General features: G+C 34.8%; 2 protein-coding genes across 6 annotated transcripts; one reads left to right on the forward strand and one right to left on the reverse strand.

Annotated features, from left to right (window-relative positions):
- Positions 1-3,146: 3,146 nt before the first annotated feature.
- Positions 3,147-6,310, forward strand: LOC121266886 (NADPH-dependent aldo-keto reductase, chloroplastic-like). 3 transcript variants are annotated; one of them, XM_041170732.1, is made up of 8 exons: positions 3,147-3,282; positions 3,676-3,801; positions 3,914-3,964; positions 4,543-4,619; positions 4,789-4,876; positions 5,013-5,288; positions 5,568-5,813; positions 5,944-6,310. In XM_041170732.1, exons 2-8 carry the CDS (start codon positions 3,682-3,684, stop codon positions 6,028-6,030), a joined length of 945 nt encoding a protein of 314 aa, XP_041026666.1. In that variant the 5' UTR covers positions 3,147-3,282; positions 3,676-3,681; the 3' UTR covers positions 6,031-6,310. The 3 variants fall into 3 exon arrangements, with proteins under 3 accessions (XP_041026666.1, XP_041026665.1, XP_041026667.1); XM_041170731.1 differs by having other exon boundaries at positions 3,202-3,445; XM_041170733.1 differs by lacking the exon at positions 3,147-3,282 and adding an exon at positions 3,463-3,534.
- Positions 6,311-6,866: 556 nt separating this feature from the next.
- LOC121268162 (delta-1-pyrroline-5-carboxylate synthase-like) lies at positions 6,867-15,895 on the reverse strand. Of its 3 annotated transcripts, none has more exons than XM_041172292.1 (20): positions 15,701-15,895; positions 14,596-14,667; positions 14,217-14,320; positions 13,702-13,804; positions 13,365-13,526; positions 12,379-12,656; positions 12,121-12,271; positions 11,760-11,924; positions 11,546-11,623; positions 11,147-11,236; positions 9,840-9,926; positions 9,643-9,729; positions 9,470-9,566; positions 9,289-9,392; positions 9,119-9,194; positions 8,539-8,689; positions 8,366-8,434; positions 7,534-7,600; positions 7,369-7,439; positions 6,867-7,204 (listed from the first exon to the last, which is right to left on the reverse strand). In XM_041172292.1, the coding sequence occupies exons 1-20, from the start codon at positions 15,812-15,814 to the stop codon at positions 7,126-7,128; spliced, it is 2,205 nt and encodes a 734-aa protein (XP_041028226.1). In that variant the 5' UTR covers positions 15,815-15,895; the 3' UTR covers positions 6,867-7,125. The 3 variants fall into 3 exon arrangements, with proteins under 3 accessions (XP_041028226.1, XP_041028227.1, XP_041028228.1); XM_041172293.1 differs by lacking the exon at positions 15,701-15,895 and adding an exon at positions 15,194-15,588; XM_041172294.1 differs by lacking the exon at positions 15,701-15,895 and adding an exon at positions 14,934-15,157.
- Between the last annotated feature and the right edge of the window lie 1,017 nt (positions 15,896-16,912).

Consider the following 16,912-nt stretch of genomic DNA (forward strand, 5'->3'; position numbering starts at 1 on the left):
TCTCTCTGTCAGATCACTTGAAGTTCTACTTGCCGGAATTATTTTGTAATTCGTATTTTGTAGTTTTGTATTTTGCAATGTAATGTAATGTGTAAATAACAAAATAGTGTAATATGTAGTGGATTGCATGCATTTTAGTTTTTCATTTTTAAATATTTTTATTATTCTGGAAAATGTTAGTATTATGTTTTTTAATGATGACTCAGAAATTGTTTTCATAAAATATCATGCTTTTATAAAAAAAATTATGATTTTCAACACTTGTTAAATTTTTTTTTAATAAGTATAAGAAGAATTATGGTTTTCAACATTTTAATTATAGGCTTTTATAAAAAAAAATAAAAATGCTTCAAACGCTTTACATAAAAAATAAAAAAATAAAAAATCGGGTACAACCCAAAACCCAGATTTCCGGATTTTAAAAATTCGGATTCACCTAGTTTCCGGCCCGAGTCTGACTCGGATCAATCTTGTCCGGGTTTGGAACTCGGGTTCAGGTCCGGATATACCTGGGTTCCCGGGTCGGAATCCGGATGAACACACCTACTTATTTCTTAATCTCCATTTATTTTTTTAATAGAATATTGGAAAGAATAATATAATCTCAAAATCTAAAATTTTGTAGGCCAAGGCAAACGTAAAGGATGATAAATGACTTTTTTAACATTAAAAAAACAAACTATATTTTATTATTTCCTTATCATTTTCTTGTGTGATATAAAATGATTGGAATATAAGTAAATGATGATAAATTATTACAATATTAAAATAAATTATTTGTTTTTATCTTAAATAAAATTGAATTGTATCGAAATCTGGAGAAGAGGTTGTAGCCTTTAGAGAGGAGAAATTTTCTCACTCTCCCTACAATGTTGGGCCTAAGTACGCGTTGTGGGCAAGGAAAAAACTGCAAGCGACTAATGAGGAGATTCTTCGTAGCAGGTGAGAAAGTCGACCAAAGGCGTAGTCACGAGGGATCCACGTGAAGTAAGACAACTAAAAAACAAAACTTGACAAAAATGTACCGAGAATAAGTACTCGTTTGAATAGTAAAATGAGATAGTTTAGATAAATTAAATAAAATATTATTTTTTAATATTATTATTATTTTAAAATTTAAAAAAATTGAATTGTTTATTATATTTTGTATGAAAATTTTAAAAAATTATAATAATAAAATGAGATGAGTTGAAAGTATTTCTATATCTAAATGAATCCTGCTGATGAGTCATATAACTTGGGGCTCTATTAGACTAGGGTTTTATGTAGCATGCATCTTGAAAACTTCTGTAAGATAAGTTGGCGGTCAAGTTCAGAAATTTGGTAGTGCAATGCTCATGACTGAAGGAGGCAGCCATTGTTGCAGCATCCAAACTTGTGAAAATTAAGGGCTTATGCGGTTTCTAATCAGCAAGCAATATATCTCTTGGTGCCTAATTTGTTGTACACTCCTCTAACCCTATATGATTGGCAATCTAGTCGAGTTCATTCTAGACAAGTTTACGAAAAAGAGATAAAACAAGTTGACTCAAACACGTAAAATGAAAAAGCAACATAAGGTAAATCAACTACTCCAAAGAATGGAAGAGACCTCTATAAATGGAGGGAACATCTTCAAATTTTAGACAAGACCTTTCTACGTACAAAGACTTCTGAGATATTCTCTCTCAAGAGAGGCACTATCTTCAACTTCTATCAAATCCTAATTTCGTTCATTATATTGAGAGATATATGAGACTATGAGAGCCTGTACAAATCATCAAATATAGAAGATTTCATCCCCAAACGACCAATGGATGTAGATCTTTTTTGTCAAATCACGTAAATCTCTGTGTTTGAATATCCATTTATATTTCATACGTTTTACTTATCATTTATTTTATAGATGAACATCCAAACACAGTATCAATGCCCAACAATCATCTTGGATCTTTCCACTGTATTTTTTAGTTTAGGCATGCCGAAAAATTACATCAACGGTTTTTTTTTAAAATTTTTTTAGATAGACATATATATATGATATAATATGAGCTCTGCAATATTTAATGATATTGTCATTGCGAAGATTTCTGATAGCGTAAACTGCATAAGTAATTCTACATATAATTGTGAAGTGCGTAGCTGCTATGTAATCATTTTAAAAAAGAGTAAGATTTACTATTAAAAAATTAATTTTTTTCATATGAATCTCATGTTTTATTTATTTTTTTTAAAACGATTACGCGATGGTTGCACAATTTATGATTGCAAATATATTTTCTCTTAAAGTAATCGCTTCTATGAATAAGAATATTGAAATGGTAAAAGTGAATTAGTTCTCCTGTAAGAAAAAAAAATATGTGATTACAGTATCTTTTATACCCCTTTTTTCTATATTTTATATGTCTAGATAATTATATATCTATATAATAAACTAATAATAGAATAAAAATAATATAATAAAAGAAGAAATATAAAAGAAAGACCCTTTGTGTTGCATCAAATTATAACATATTGATACTCAAGAAATTTATGTACCTAATTCATCTTATAAAACTAGTTTTATAAGAGAGAATTGTTCATTCTTTATAAACATACTCAAGATTTTGTTCACAGATAATATAAGATTATTTTTCAACACCCTCCCTTACGTGCATGCTAATATTTTTTTTGTCCTTATCACGAGATAAGTAGTGTGAGCCTCCATTCGTCCTATGGCAGGCTCCGATACCATAAAGAAATTCATGGTCTAACTCATCTCATAAAACTAGTTACTACAAGAGAGAATTGTTCATTCCTTATAAATATGCCTAAAATTTTATCCACAAACAATGTGAGATTATTTCTTAACAGATACACTTGTTGAATCAAAGCAAATTGTTTTTAATTGACAATCCAGTGTCGTTTGTTTTCACAATTCCTCTCAACTAATCTCATCTCATCTAATCATTATAACTTTTTCAAATTTCTATATAAAATAAAATAAACAATTCAACTTTTTTAAATTTTAAAATAAAAATAATATTAAAAAATATATTCTAATAATATTTTATTTAATTTTTAACTTTAATTTCTATTCATCTCATCTATCTACGAAAAAAAAAAGACGACCCAACCAATGAAAATGTGCCCAGAACTTAGACTTTTTTATCATGGCTAGTGCTGCTATACCACCTAAGTTTGTTTATATGGATTGTGCTGAGTGTTTAAAGCGTGATCAATTAAACAGTTTGGGTTCAAATTAATCTATGTGCCTTCTGACTCATTGATGGATCCTACTCTTTTGCCGCGAATGCCTCAAGGGTGAGCAATTTTCCAATCATTTCAATGAACGGTTTGGGCATGAACAAACAAACAAACAAACAAACAATCACCTGTTGCTGTGATTTCGCTCTAAAATTTTATTCTACCTATTCGCCATTTTAGTTCTCAGATCTCTTTCTTCTGAAACGTCTGCTCAAAACAGGTATAATAGCGTCCTCTCCCCAGTTGGGTCGACCATGTATGCCCTTTAAAAACCTAATAAAAAAACAAAAGAATTGATTGCACTTGGAAGTGTAGGGGTTTCCCATATTGTTGTTGTCATTGTTTCTATTTTCTCTCTTTCTTTCTTTATCTTCTTAACGATATTTTATCCTGTTTCTATTCGAAGTTGGCATTGGTCTTTATCATGACTTTGGCTATATATTTCTGCAGAAGATTATGGATCAAGAAGCTCGATATTTTGATCTCAATAACGGAGCTAAAGTTCCCTCTGTTGGTCTTGGAACCTGGAAAGCTCCTCCAGGTGTTGTAGGTGAAGCTGTCATTTCCGCAGTCAAGGTTCCCTTTTTTCATATGGGTTCTTGCTTCTTTGATTTCAGAACATAGTATGAGAAAAAATGGGTATGGTTAAAATTAAATTCCTCAGAGATTGTGCTTCAATTTTATGCAGGCTGGTTATAGGCATATTGACTGTGCTAGTGTATATGACAATGAGAAAGAGGTACCCTTTATTTTCCTACTTTTATATAGGTCGTTTTATGTATGGCCCATGAAATCGTAATCTTTTTCCAACAGTTTTTCTAATATATACGTTGGTTTATATTTTATTACTGCTGGTACTTCTTTTCTCAACACTAGCTATCTCTAGTTATGAATGCAATTTTTTTTTTTTTTAATGTCATGGAACCTCTCCAAATCAGGGCCTTCGGACCCACTCTACAGAGTAAACCCCAGTCCCGTGGTTTACTTGAAAAAAAAAAAAAAAGAAAGAAAATCTTCCTTAGTTTTTTTTTCTAGCATAACACCAAACTACCAAAGTTTTTCGGTTTACCCCTCAAAGCATATCTCTTTCTAAGATTCCCACTTTCCTTTCAGATCCAATCATTAATATCATATCATATATTTTCATCCGTTTAAAGCACTAGATCTTAGTAAGGAATAATTTGTCATTATTATTATTTCAAATTTGGAGACAATTCTGGATAGTTTATGTCACATTATAAAAAGAGTGAGAGTTTGAGGGGATAAGTTTTTCATAAATCTTATACAAGTCATTTGAGTTATGTTGACATGATGCAGGTTGGGGTGGCATTGAAGGAACTATTTTCCTCTGGGGTGGTGCAGCGTAGTGAGATGTTTATCACATCTAAACTTTGGTATCTATTTCATCTCATGCTGGTTTTATTTTATCTTTAACTCTTAGATTCTTTCATTTTGATATTATCGAGTTGTTCAGCTCAGTGATTTTGTTTTGAAGCCCGTATGGCCTTTCTGTTTGTGTAAAGACTATTGGCCTTTCCCGACAAAAAATTGCAATGTTTTCAGGTGTAGTGACCATGCTCCTGAAGACGTCTCAAAGGCTTTGAGTAAGAGTTTACAAGATCTGCAACTTGAATACATTGATCTCTATCTTGTATGTCTTTAGCACTCCATGAAAAATTTCCTCTGGTTTATGTGCGGCTTTTTGTTCTGCATATATTGAGAGCTAGATCAACTGCAATGACTGAAGGGTCTGAAATGATTTTGGAATATACGATGTTGTGCTACAGATTCATTGGCCAATTAGGACAAAACCAGGCTCACGGGGCTTCGACCCTGAAGTCATGGCTCCCTTATGTCTTCCAGAGACATGGAATGCAATGGAGGGCCTTTACTCATCCGGTCAGGCACGCGCGATTGGAGTCAGCAACTTCTCCACGAAGAAGCTGCAAGACTTGCTCAAATATGCAAAAGTTCCACCTGCAGTCAATCAAGTGGAATGCCACCCTGTCTGGCAGCAGCCTGCTCTTCATAACTTGTGCAAATCAACTGGCGTTCTCCTCTCGGTATTACTGTCATTAGAGCAATGATACTTTTCATCTTAAATCTTGTCATTTTAGTCACGCTTGTTGATGTGGCGCATGGATTCATATGTCAACCACTTCAATGGTAGCCACTTAAAACATGCAACATGGTAAGTGTGACTAGAGATGACAAAATTAAGGATCAAATACAATATTTGTCCGTTCATTTTGTAGCTAAATTTGTCACCATTAGACATTTAGCATAACTTACAGGCTGAGACTTTGTTCTTGATGTGATATTAATGCAATTTCTCTTTCCAGGCCTATTCTCCTCTAGGATCTCCAGGGTCATGGGTAAAGGGGGAAGTCTTGAAGGAACCAATACTGATTGAAATTGCTGAAAAGCTTAACAAGTCGCCAGCACAAGTAGCTCTGCGATGGGGTATCCAGAGCGGTCACAGTGTCCTACCAAAGAGTGTAAATGAATCTAGGATCAAGGAGAATTTGAGTTTATTCGACTGGTTCATTCCTCCAGAACTCATCTCAAAATTATCAGGAATCCACCAGGTATTATATAACTATATCCACACGCTTCCAAACAATACATGTGTTCACGAGCTTAATTGTATGCTTACTTACATTCGTATACAGTATAGTTGAAGACAAACTTGTTTTATACTACTGGTGTGTGATGCAGCAAAGGCTCCTCCGAGGTGATTTTGCCATCCACGAGAGTTGCAGTCCTTACAAAAGCCTCCAAGAATTGTGGGATGGTGAAATATGAGACCATAAATCAACTCTCACTTCTATTTGGTCAAATAAATTACTCAGGAGATCCCTCCCTTTTCTTTTTTTTTTTTTTTTTTTTTTTTTTTTTTTTTTTTTTTTTTTTTAAAAAAAACGAAAAATCTCATGCTGTATGATTGATTACTAGTACTTTACTAGAACCCCAAAACATTATCGTAAGCTTTCCTTTGGAGTTTCATTTCTTCGAACCTGTTTTGCAGATACAAATCCTAAGAAGATTTGACATAATTCAACTACTCATTTATTTGGGTTTTCCAGTGGTAGAGTTTAATACAAGACCCGTTTTGCAACAATGATTTGCAGTTAAAGGGGGGTAAACGTTAGATATAATCAGAGCAAGAGAAATGATATTTGTAGTTGCAAGTCTTGCGCACTTTCTTTGAAAAAATTATTTAAATATGGGAATCACATGAAGATTTTATTTTTTTAATGATGAATCCCATTTTTTTTAAAAAATAGTAGACGAGACTTACACACCATAGGACTATAACTAACATTCTTCAAGAAAACCAATGTTCAAATCACGGGAAGCATTTTTTAGTGCAAATACTCTGTTGTTTGAGGATTAAGTAGCAGGGTCGTTTTGTTTACATTTCGAGAGATTCTGAAACTTGTTATCCTGTCCCGATTATCTAAACAGCCAGTGAAAACAGGTGAGGTTATATATCTGGCGGCGTGGGGTATGGCAAAGTAGTCTACCCAGCCACTAGTCAATCATCTCTAGGTGGCAGTGTGCTACATGTCATGCAAAAAAGAGCTAAATCCCCTGTAATCTGGTATTCAAATGGCTATCACTAGTACTTCAACCAAAACTGTTAATCACGATATCCTTTTCCACCCATTATGGAAAATCATTCATTTAAAAAAGATACTTGAATTAGTTTTGCACCAAGAATGATTCCAGTAATTGGAATCTGGAAATGGGAAAAAATATATGTTCTTCTATCTTATATTATAATACATATCTCAGGAGCATTTGGATATTATAGCTAAACCGAAAGTAAGACATGATGGCATGTCAAGGGAAACAGCTGCAAGTTGCAGTGTCCTGTACAGATATGTTGCTGAAAAGCTAGGATTGTTTCAGAACCTTGTGCGTGTAACTAACCCCTTTATCACCATCCACCACCTGCCCGCAACCTCGCAGAATCCTGGTTTAACAATGGAGGATTAGTCATAACAAAAAGAACATAAATTAATCTTTTACAGAACATTGACATTGACTTCTGAGATCTTATGCCTGATCATATCATGACAAGTTTTACTCATGTCAGTAAATCGTAGTGTAAGAAAAAAACATGCAGAATTCTCATACCATCGTGTTGTTAGTAGTCCTTCTACTCCGACAGGACCTCGAGCATGAATCCGGCTCGTACTTATACCAACCTGCTCACAAATTAATTAGAACCAACAGATTGAAATGGAGAGAAAGCAAAGCAAAATTTTCTTATACCACGAGGACAGTTGAAGATCCTATTACCTCTGCACCAAGCCCAAAGCGTGCTCCATCACAGAATCGTGTACTTGCATTATGGAACACTGCAGCACTGTAGATGGGAAAGCAAGATTGCAACGAGAACATAAAAGGAGTGCAAAAATTAGGAGACATTATTCGTTCAACCAGTATTTAATGAGGGCATAATCATTAGATTACTAACACTTTAAAGTATCAAAATTCACTTAAAGATTATAGTACCTGTACGACCTTAATCTCTAAAGTTCATTTAAATGTCACATGCTATTCAGAGGACCTTTTAGAAAGTCCAGGAGCGAAATCATAGTCTTAATAGAATTGAAAATAATAATCTAAGGAAAAAGGAAAAGCAATCATCAAAGTGAAATGAAAGGTTGTAATCCAGATTCCAGACTAACTAAATTACCGAAGCTAAGCTGAGGAGTGGACCAGCTGTTAGAGACTAGAGGCCCAACAATGCTGGTAGGAGTAGTGAAAATAACAAATGGTCTTGCTGCTAGTTACAGAGAAAATAGGGAAAGAGATACTTCTTGAATTGGTTTCTGAATTTCTGGACAATGGTCAAATCTGCTACTATGAAGGGTATGAAATAACGTTATGAACTTAGAGAATCAAGTTTGGTTAATAAGAACTGTGTGAGCAATGATGATACCGATGGGATGGGGGTTCCTGGTGATTGCTGGGATTCCAAAATAACACCATTTCAATGCTTTTCAAGGATTTCTTTTGGGTATTATATTGTGTGCTTACTTCTCAATTCCTGATGGGCGGCCAATGGTATATCCTATTTATTCTCTCTTATGCCATAAACTGATCAGTTGGCAAAAAGCAAAGCTACCTGTCAACTTGGCGCAGGAAAGCTTCGGCAACTTCAATATCTTCAGTAATGATGCAATCAGTATGAGCACTACATTGAGGAAGAGAGAGAATTAGAAACACTAATTACAGCCTTCACCTATTTATGTACAAACAGAAACACAAGAAAATGAAATCTGAGGGATTCCAACATGCCTCCCATGTTGATTGATGTGGTCAATGGCAGCAAACACATCATCTACTATTTCAATTGTGCAAGCCTTTGAGCTGTATTCATGATGCAACGAACTTGCTTCTGCTATATTCAACAAATTGCTGGCTCTCGGCCCACCATATAGAGTAACAGCTGTGCAACAGATGAACTCGCATTAGAGGAGAATCCCTATAATTCGTTATAACACCAAAGTCCCTTTTTCAAAGGGCTGCTTGCAATGAGACTACTACATGATCAAAACACTTGGAGGGCATGTGACAAATACAATCAAGACAATTCAACAGCCGGTTGGTCCAGTTCAATTTTAAAATCATTGTTGACATGTCCAACTCCTGTTGATTTTTTAACCACAAATAAAATATTTAAAATTCTCATGCAGCGTAGGCCAAGCTACAAAAACCTAGGTCCATTGATACTATCTAGGAATCAAGAAAGCTGTCAAATTAACAGAAGTATTTCATGGAAATTGTTCAATCACCCTGACAGGTTATCAAAGCTATATACTTTATGACATGAACGCATTTTTTAAAAGGATGGTCTTTAGACAGACAAAAGTCATACCTTCCAATTGGAGTTCAAGGAGAAGTTCATCGAGTCCACCTTCACTTAGCAAATCTTTGTGTACAAGAAGCGTTTCCTGAGAATTGCACAGTACATAAATCCAAGAGAGTGTAACAAATCAAAGATGTAGTGAAGATCTGTAACAGTTCTGGAAAGCAAACTGAAAATACCATTGCATTACAGGCTGCAGGATAATCCAGCTTTGCATCGTGAAGAATGTGTTTCGTCATATCTATATTAGCTGACTTGTCAACATAAATATGACAAACTCCATCTGCATGGTAAATATAGCACCTTTACTTGAAGCTCTATTTTACTAAATTAAAAAATTAGCCATTCTATTCTTCTTACCAGCATGACCAAGAACAGGAATTTTTGTCGAACTCTTGATTTTAGAAATGAGCTTATTACTGCCTCTAGGGATCACAAGATCTATCACATCATCAAGCTGTCACACAATTAAATAAGTTAAATAATTTCTTTTTCTTTAAAGAACCATAATAGTATCGAATGTCAGTACATACCTTCAGCAGATCAGGAATCTCCTCTCTGGAAGTCACAAGTCCAATAAGTTTGCTACCTACACTACCTGGGATTGCTGAAGTAATGACCTATGGAAGCAAAGAAAAGGAATAAGAAATAGTGAAACAATAGCTAAACTCAGATAATGCTACACTCCAACTTGATCAAGAAGAAATTGCATGAACTTCTGGAACCAAACCTTGTGCAATGCCACATTTGAACGCTTGGCTTCTTTTCCTCCTTTAAGCAGTAGACCATTCCCACTTCGAATTGCAAGTGAAGCTATCTATTAAATTATTATAAAAAGGAAAATGGTAACTATCAAGATAATATGGAAAACATGTAGCAAAACCTTTGTAGACATAAGCTTGAAGCTCAACCAGTTGTCATATAACAAATGTTAGATTAGTCCTCCCAGCTCACCAACTGGACTGAACAATTATATAATAAAAATAATAACAACAATAATAGCACCACCACCACCAACAATAACAACAAAAAAAGATGATGATGATAGCATACCAAATAGATTAGAAGTTTTCTAGCAAGGTGAGTATGAGTCTATGTTGCATGAGAATTGTGCATATGGCATAGAAAATCCCATAAATGACTTCAGTTTTTGTTCCTACTTCTATGGTTTCAGTAGGGCATATATCCGAAGTCCTCTTCTACTCCTTATACCAAACTACAGAAAATGTGTCCTCCTTTGGGCACCTAAAATGAGGGCTTGCCCATGAAAATGAAAAGGAAATTCCAATGAGCAGTAGATTTTAGGTCTGTAAGTACCTAGGATAAAGTCTTCTAAGATTTTTATTCTTATTTATCTGTTAGAGTGGTAGGAATGATCTAATCACTTCTAACAAGATCAGTGTTCATTCTAGTGTATTGATGAAATCACTAAACACCTAAATCAAAGGCTTGCAAATGAAAATAAAAAAGTCATTCCAATTAGCAGTAGATTTTAGGTCTTCAAGTACCTAGGATAAAGTCTTCTGAGATTTTTGTTCATATTTATCTCTTAGAGTTGTAGGAATGGTCTATAATTACTTTTAGCAAGTCGGTGTTCATTTTAGTGCATTATTAAAATCACTGGGGCCATTTGGTTCATATTATATTAAAGTAAGGTCAGATTTAGTCGATCTTTTAACTTGAAGATTTCATTAGGGTTCATTCTAGTGTATTGATGAAAGAAATCGCATATTTGGTTCATTTTACATTAAAGCATGGTCAGATTTAGTTGATCTTTTAGCATGAAGATTTCATTAGGGTTGACACAAGAAGTTTTGCTTGGCTTATGGGCGTGACTGAGACACATCACTCCCAAGACACAACATTCCTTGCAATTCCTTTCCAAGAAAGTCCATGCCAATCATTCAACGTTTTGGCAAGTTCTGCCCAATAAAACAGAATGAACCATTCATATAAAAATTTTGTTTCAGAGAGTCGTCTTCAGTGTCCTTAGCAATTATGAATTCTGTTGTGATAATAAGGGATCCTGACTTTCACCTGTACCAGGGCATCAGGTCGAGACTCAAAAACAACCAGGAGGACACCCAAAGGACTTGTTGTTTTCTCTAAGATGAGCCCATCTGCAAGCTGGAGGCAAAAGCAGTCATCAGAAGTGCCAATGTAAGTACCAAATGACCTAATGATACTCAAATATGCTTCAAATGTTGTTGAAAGAAAAACATATGCATGATTTTCACATCTACCCAGATGATTATAGTTCAAATCCTAAACTTCCCTTGGAAGCAACATGACTGAATTTCAAAGAATTTCTAATTTATTATCATATATGGTTGAAATACTTCTGGATTGACAAAGATCTTTTAAAAAAAAAAAAAAAAAAACCTTATCCATGTTTGGTTCTATTTACCAAATCAACAAAGCTCTAAGAGTCCTGACCTCTGTTCTGCTTAAAACACGAGCAATGGGTTCTTCCATCTCTGCAAGTTTGCGAACAGATTTTGCAAGACTATAGATCTGAACAACACAATGACTAAATGAGACAACCTTCTAAAAGTATACAGAACATCATTAGAAAATTACACAAAATAGTGTAAATAGATGTTCAAATTCATTGTCAAAATTTCAATAACTGTATGCAATAAGCACTTGCCTTCCTTGGAGTCAAGGCCAAACGAGATATTAGTGACTTCTCATAACCAGCCAACTGTGCAGCAGAAACATCAGCTTCATTCTCAACCAGAATCATACTTTCATTAGCCTCCAGGGCATCCGCTATGTCCAGCAGTATTTTCCTCCTTTCTTGAGGTTGTTGGGCCTGCAGTGAAGCAATCCAGAAAACATGCCGAAGCTGTCAATATAAACTACCTCCATGATATACAACAGATTTTAAGTATCCAGAATGTTCACAAGTACATACGATGAAACTCGAGCCCCCAAGGGAATTTATAGTGATAGAAGACACACCAGCTGATTTTGAACTTTTGACACTTAAGAATACAAGATGTTACTACCTGAAGCTGTCTAGAACATTCCCGTGCGGCAGCTGCCATGGTACGTGCACCAACTTCTCTGGCTAAAGTCCATAAATGCGCGTCTTTATGAAAGAGGGTACCAAGATGCTCTCCTTGAAGTACTTTTATTATGTTGTCAGTGGCATAACCACTTCAAAGAAGTTCAAAATCAATATAGAGTGACCAAGAACAGCACATAACATCCAACATTTTAACATCCAAAACCATGACTTAAATAACCAAATGATGAAATAATACCTTGTGATAACAACAGGTATGCCAGCATCAGCTGCACATACAGCAGCTTCAACTTTAGCAGTCATACCTCCCCTTCCCAACCTGGACTTGTCTCCAAATGTGATTTCTTCTTGATGTTTCATTTTTATATATGTATGAATTAGCTTTGATTTTGGGTCACTCGGAGGACAACTATAGAGGCCCTCCACATCGCTCAACATAACAAGGAGGTCAGCTTTTAGTTCTGAAGCCAATAACCCTGCCAAACTGTCATTATCCCAAAATATACCAGAAGAATCCTGCATTTATTATTATGATCAGAATACAGAGGCATATTATAAAGGGAATAACATAAAGGATTTGAAAAATAATAGCAAAAACAGGCATAAAGAATGATCACGAAGGGAGCCCACCAAGGGCATTAGCATTTGTGGGCATTAGTGTAGTTTGTTTCCTTTCACTAATTTGGGCACTAGATATATGACTTCCCATAGATAGTTATGGATCAAGCCCCATGTGGCCAGCCCAGTTTAAAATGTGACTGGAGACTGCATGGAACCAAAACAGCCATAGGTGACTAGTTTCTTAGCTTTGCTTAGAAATTGACAAGATTTGGAAGCCGAAAGGCCACAGGCAATAATTGTGGCCCTTATTTAATGATAGGAAAATTCTATACATCATACTACCATCCTAATTTCATCCCACTAAGTAAGATGTGGCACATTTATCACTATTAAATGATCATTTATTACATGTTTGTTTATCATCTAATGGTGATGAATGTGCCACATACTACTTAGTATGATCAAAATAGGATGGGAATGTGGTGTATAGCATTACTCTGAATGATGACAAGAACTACCAGAAATAACCAAAAAAAACTATATTTTCACAGCCAAATATCCCTTACCAAAGGGGAATAACGGAAAGGAAAAAGATCACAAGCAACTTGTAGAATAAAAGTGAAATCTCAAGTGCTAATTCAGATACAACTAGGAGTTGCTTACCTGGTATGGAGCTTTCTTAGTACTCACTGCATCATTCTCGTTGAAAATAGGAATAACCCTCAAACCCAATAATGAGTTGACAGTATCAGAAAGTTGCTTTCTAAAACCTTCATCCCTAAAAACACTATCGGTAACAAGAAGTTGAGAAGAAGTCACATCAAGCTGCATACAGAAGAGACCCTATTAGTACAATTCAGTCCATAGAAAAAGCGAGGTAAAAAACAAGTGTGGACTGTGACAATTGTTAGATATTTCCTAACATGCTAATGCATGTGTGTAGTTAGGAAAATCTCGACAAACACATTTTTCTAAAGTAAACTCAATATGATATAGATACCTGGCTGAACATGGTATCATAAAGAGCCATGAGACTACTCTGCCCAACGGCTGCACAAGCCTTTCCACCAAATTCATCTTGTGGACTTTGTAGATCAGCAAAGCTGCAAAATATGAAAGGATTCTTTTCAGGCAAGGCACTCTCTTTGCAGTTTCTTTAATACCCACCTCCAAAAAAAATTAATAATTGTAGATGGTATATGTACGTGAAATCCACCACTCCGGAGGGAGACAGGGAGGGACAGAGAAAAAAAAGGATGATAACAAGAGAATAATGGGATGCTAAAGTTTTTTTTTTTTTTGGATTGGCAATGGGTGTCCAGGAATAGCATTACGACTAATCCCAAGGGTGCACAGCTCGGCAAGGAGTACAAGATGCCACCGTTTTAAAATAAAGAAAATGGCATAGACAACCAATGCTGTTCAGAAAATAGAAAATAGAAATACTTCCATTGGAAGAGGCTGATTTCAATTCTGTGTTTGCATGTGTTAAAAGAAAATAGAAATAGTAAGGACCTGCTGTTGGCAACTTTTCTGTATCTAAGCCTCTGTCGTCCAACTCCAACTGCGCCTGAAGTAACCAAAATAACCTCATATCCTCGAGAGTTTAATTCTTTAAGCTGCAAGGATTTCATTGGAAAGGTAATATAATCAGCTACACCAACTATAGCTTTTATGGGATTGAATACATTAGTAATAAGTTCTCTTTTCAGAATTCGTGGAACAGCTTGCCATGATCACACCAACAAAACTGCCTCTTCCTAGTTTATTTTTTCCATTCAATTATGTTCTCTCCTTTTTCATTCACAGCATAGACTTCCTCTCCAAAAGCACGCAAGATTTAGAAAATCCGTTCTCTAATTTTAAAAAAGGATTTATGCTAAACCCAACGTACCTGCTCACAGAGCGCTCCTAGTCTTCCTAGTGCCAGTCTTCCATCAGCTCGCGTAACCACTGCTGTTCCGACCTTCAATGATGCAGACAAAAACAACAAGAATCAGCAAATCTCAGTTAAGCCATAATTAATTATCACGATGCAAAAATCTGGGAAAACGAAAAGAGAGAAATTTGAAAAGGAGTTTCTCTTGTTTCTTTTCCCCTTCAGTAAATCTCGGAGTTTCTTCTATGGAGGAAATAAAAAATGCTTCATATGATTTTTATGCATGTCAGGAAATTTATGTAATATTTGCTTCTCAGTTAAACATCTTTCAATTCATTTGTCTACCATTAAACCTCCAATCGTGAGTCAATCGTCCAGGGAGGTAGCTAGAATTGTGTTCCAGTCTTCTCAAGCAATAATCATTCTAATAACACATACCCAAAAAAAAGTATTTGAATCTTCTCAAGGTGTATCTGGTGGATGAAACTTGCCCTGGAAATTACAATTGGAACATCGTCGATCTATTTTTCTATTTTGTGGCATTATCTCCAACACACAGAAAAGGCCCAACATTATAAGCAATGTTCAAAAAGCCTTGCGTCTTCATCATTACCATCATCATTAAACTAAGAAGAAGAAAATATCCCAAAGAACACATGAAATAGGAGGATGAGGTTCTGCGCATGCAATCGCAGCCAGTAGGAAAAGTCAGAAGGTTCATTATCATATCATCAAGTTAAAAGGCAAATGGGTTTTTCCTTTCATTTAGAAAAGATTTGATTTTTTTAAATTGTAACTTGGCACATATATAATCTCGTTACCATAAATTATTTTTGGGTTCAAGGTTTGACCCCCAAATGAGAAACAATATTAAGAGCACTCTCAATGCTCATGCAAAATCAATACATAATTATTATATATAGTCCTAACTACAGAAAAGCACTAAAGGCCTAACTACAAAAGTGAACATATTGGTGCAAACAGACATAAGAATCTGCCAAAGCAAATGCCAAGAACAGTGGAACACAGCCCAAAATATACTAAAAACAAAAGAACAGAAAAAGAAATAAGAAGCAAAAGTTGAGTAGTGCAGACAATAATGCGTGTTTCCATACGTAACCTTAACTATCAGACGCTTAACATTCTTGACAAACTCCCGAGTAGGATCCATGGAGTCCACTATCGAACGACTTGCGTCGAATGGGATGCAGCGAGGCGAGTCTGAAAGAGTCATGGAGAGAGAGCGATGGTTTTTGGGTTTTGGTTTGTTTTTCTTTTCGTTCTTTGCAGTGAATAATGATTACCATACGAATGGCTGTGAAGAAATTGGGTCAGAGACAAACTCCTTTGTTGCACGCTGCTTGAGATTCACGTGGCGTTGGTTTTGGGCCAGACCCGCAACAACAGTTACAAACTTAGAGCATTAGGATTGATTTCATCAAATTTATTTTTAAAATTTGATAAAAAGTATATATTTTTCATAAATTTAAAACTTCCTTATCCATAACTCCACATTAGATTAGCTATTAGATTCATCAAAATAATAATATAATATTATTTTTTAATAATAATACTTTTAATTTTTTTTTCATATTTTACAATTACACTAATCATTTATACATTAATAATTTAATTTGATACTTAAATTATTAATACTAACCAAAAGGTCATTTATATTGTTACGGCCAGAAAATACATCAACACCCACCATGCAGTAATGTTAGTAAAAAAGGCACTCAAAAGAAAAAATGAAAGAATTACATTACATAAATTATAGAAATATAAGAAATGCATTTTATAACAAAATAATAGGAATAGAGAATGAATAGTAGGTCTTTAAATATAGAGATGAAGATGAAGGTACTGTAGCTTAAAGCTTGAGCTTTGATAGTATACCGAATCCAATGCAAACATTTTAACCTCCAAATTATCAAATTTTGATAAAAACTCCTTATGATGAGACCGATGCTAGTGCGCTTACAACACCAATAAAAAGAAGCGGAAGTACGATGGGTGTTGGAACTTGGAAGATAGCAGATTTGAATTCAAAAGTAGCGAGTTTTAAATTTCTACTAATATGAAAAGATATGAATCATCCATAGCCAGTTTTAACAAAATAAATGGATTTGGCGATGAATTGGCTAATTCTAGATATCATGAGATCTCTTTCACATTGACTACTCGGGTTTTTAACTCTTAATAGTTGAGGATTACTCACTTTTAGACGTTGAGTTGTGACTAACTTCTTATACTTAGTTATTCTATTATTAAGTTGGTGAATATAGCACACCATATATATTAGTAAAAAATTTGACTTATGAGATTTAAATTT

Source organism: Juglans microcarpa x Juglans regia, chromosome 5S, assembly GCF_004785595.1.
Source record: "Juglans microcarpa x Juglans regia isolate MS1-56 chromosome 5S, Jm3101_v1.0, whole genome shotgun sequence".
NCBI lineage: Eukaryota > Viridiplantae > Streptophyta > Magnoliopsida > Fagales > Juglandaceae > Juglans > Juglans microcarpa x Juglans regia.

Bases quoted from the DNA above. Each gene is read 5' to 3' on its own strand.
- LOC121266886 (XM_041170732.1), top strand. From the start codon at position 3,682: ATGGATCAAGAAGCTCGATATTTTGATCTCAATAACGGAGCTAAAGTT. The intron at 3,965-4,542 runs GTACCCTTTATT...GACATGATGCAG, and splicing joins TATATGACAATGAGAAAGAG to GTTGGGGTGGCATTGAAGGA. The intron at 5,289-5,567 runs GTATTACTGTCA...TTCTCTTTCCAG, and splicing joins CAACTGGCGTTCTCCTCTCG to GCCTATTCTCCTCTAGGATC.
- LOC121268162 (XM_041172292.1), bottom strand. From the start codon at position 15,814: ATGACTCTTTCAGACTCGCCTCGCTGCATCCCATTCGACGCAAGTCGT. The intron at 12,657-13,364 runs GTAAGCAACTCC...TAATAAATGCAG, and splicing joins CTAAGAAAGCTCCATACCAG to GATTCTTCTGGTATATTTTG. The intron at 8,435-8,538 runs GCATGTTGGAAT...TCCTCAATGTAG, and splicing joins CACATCAATCAACATGGGAG to TGCTCATACTGATTGCATCA.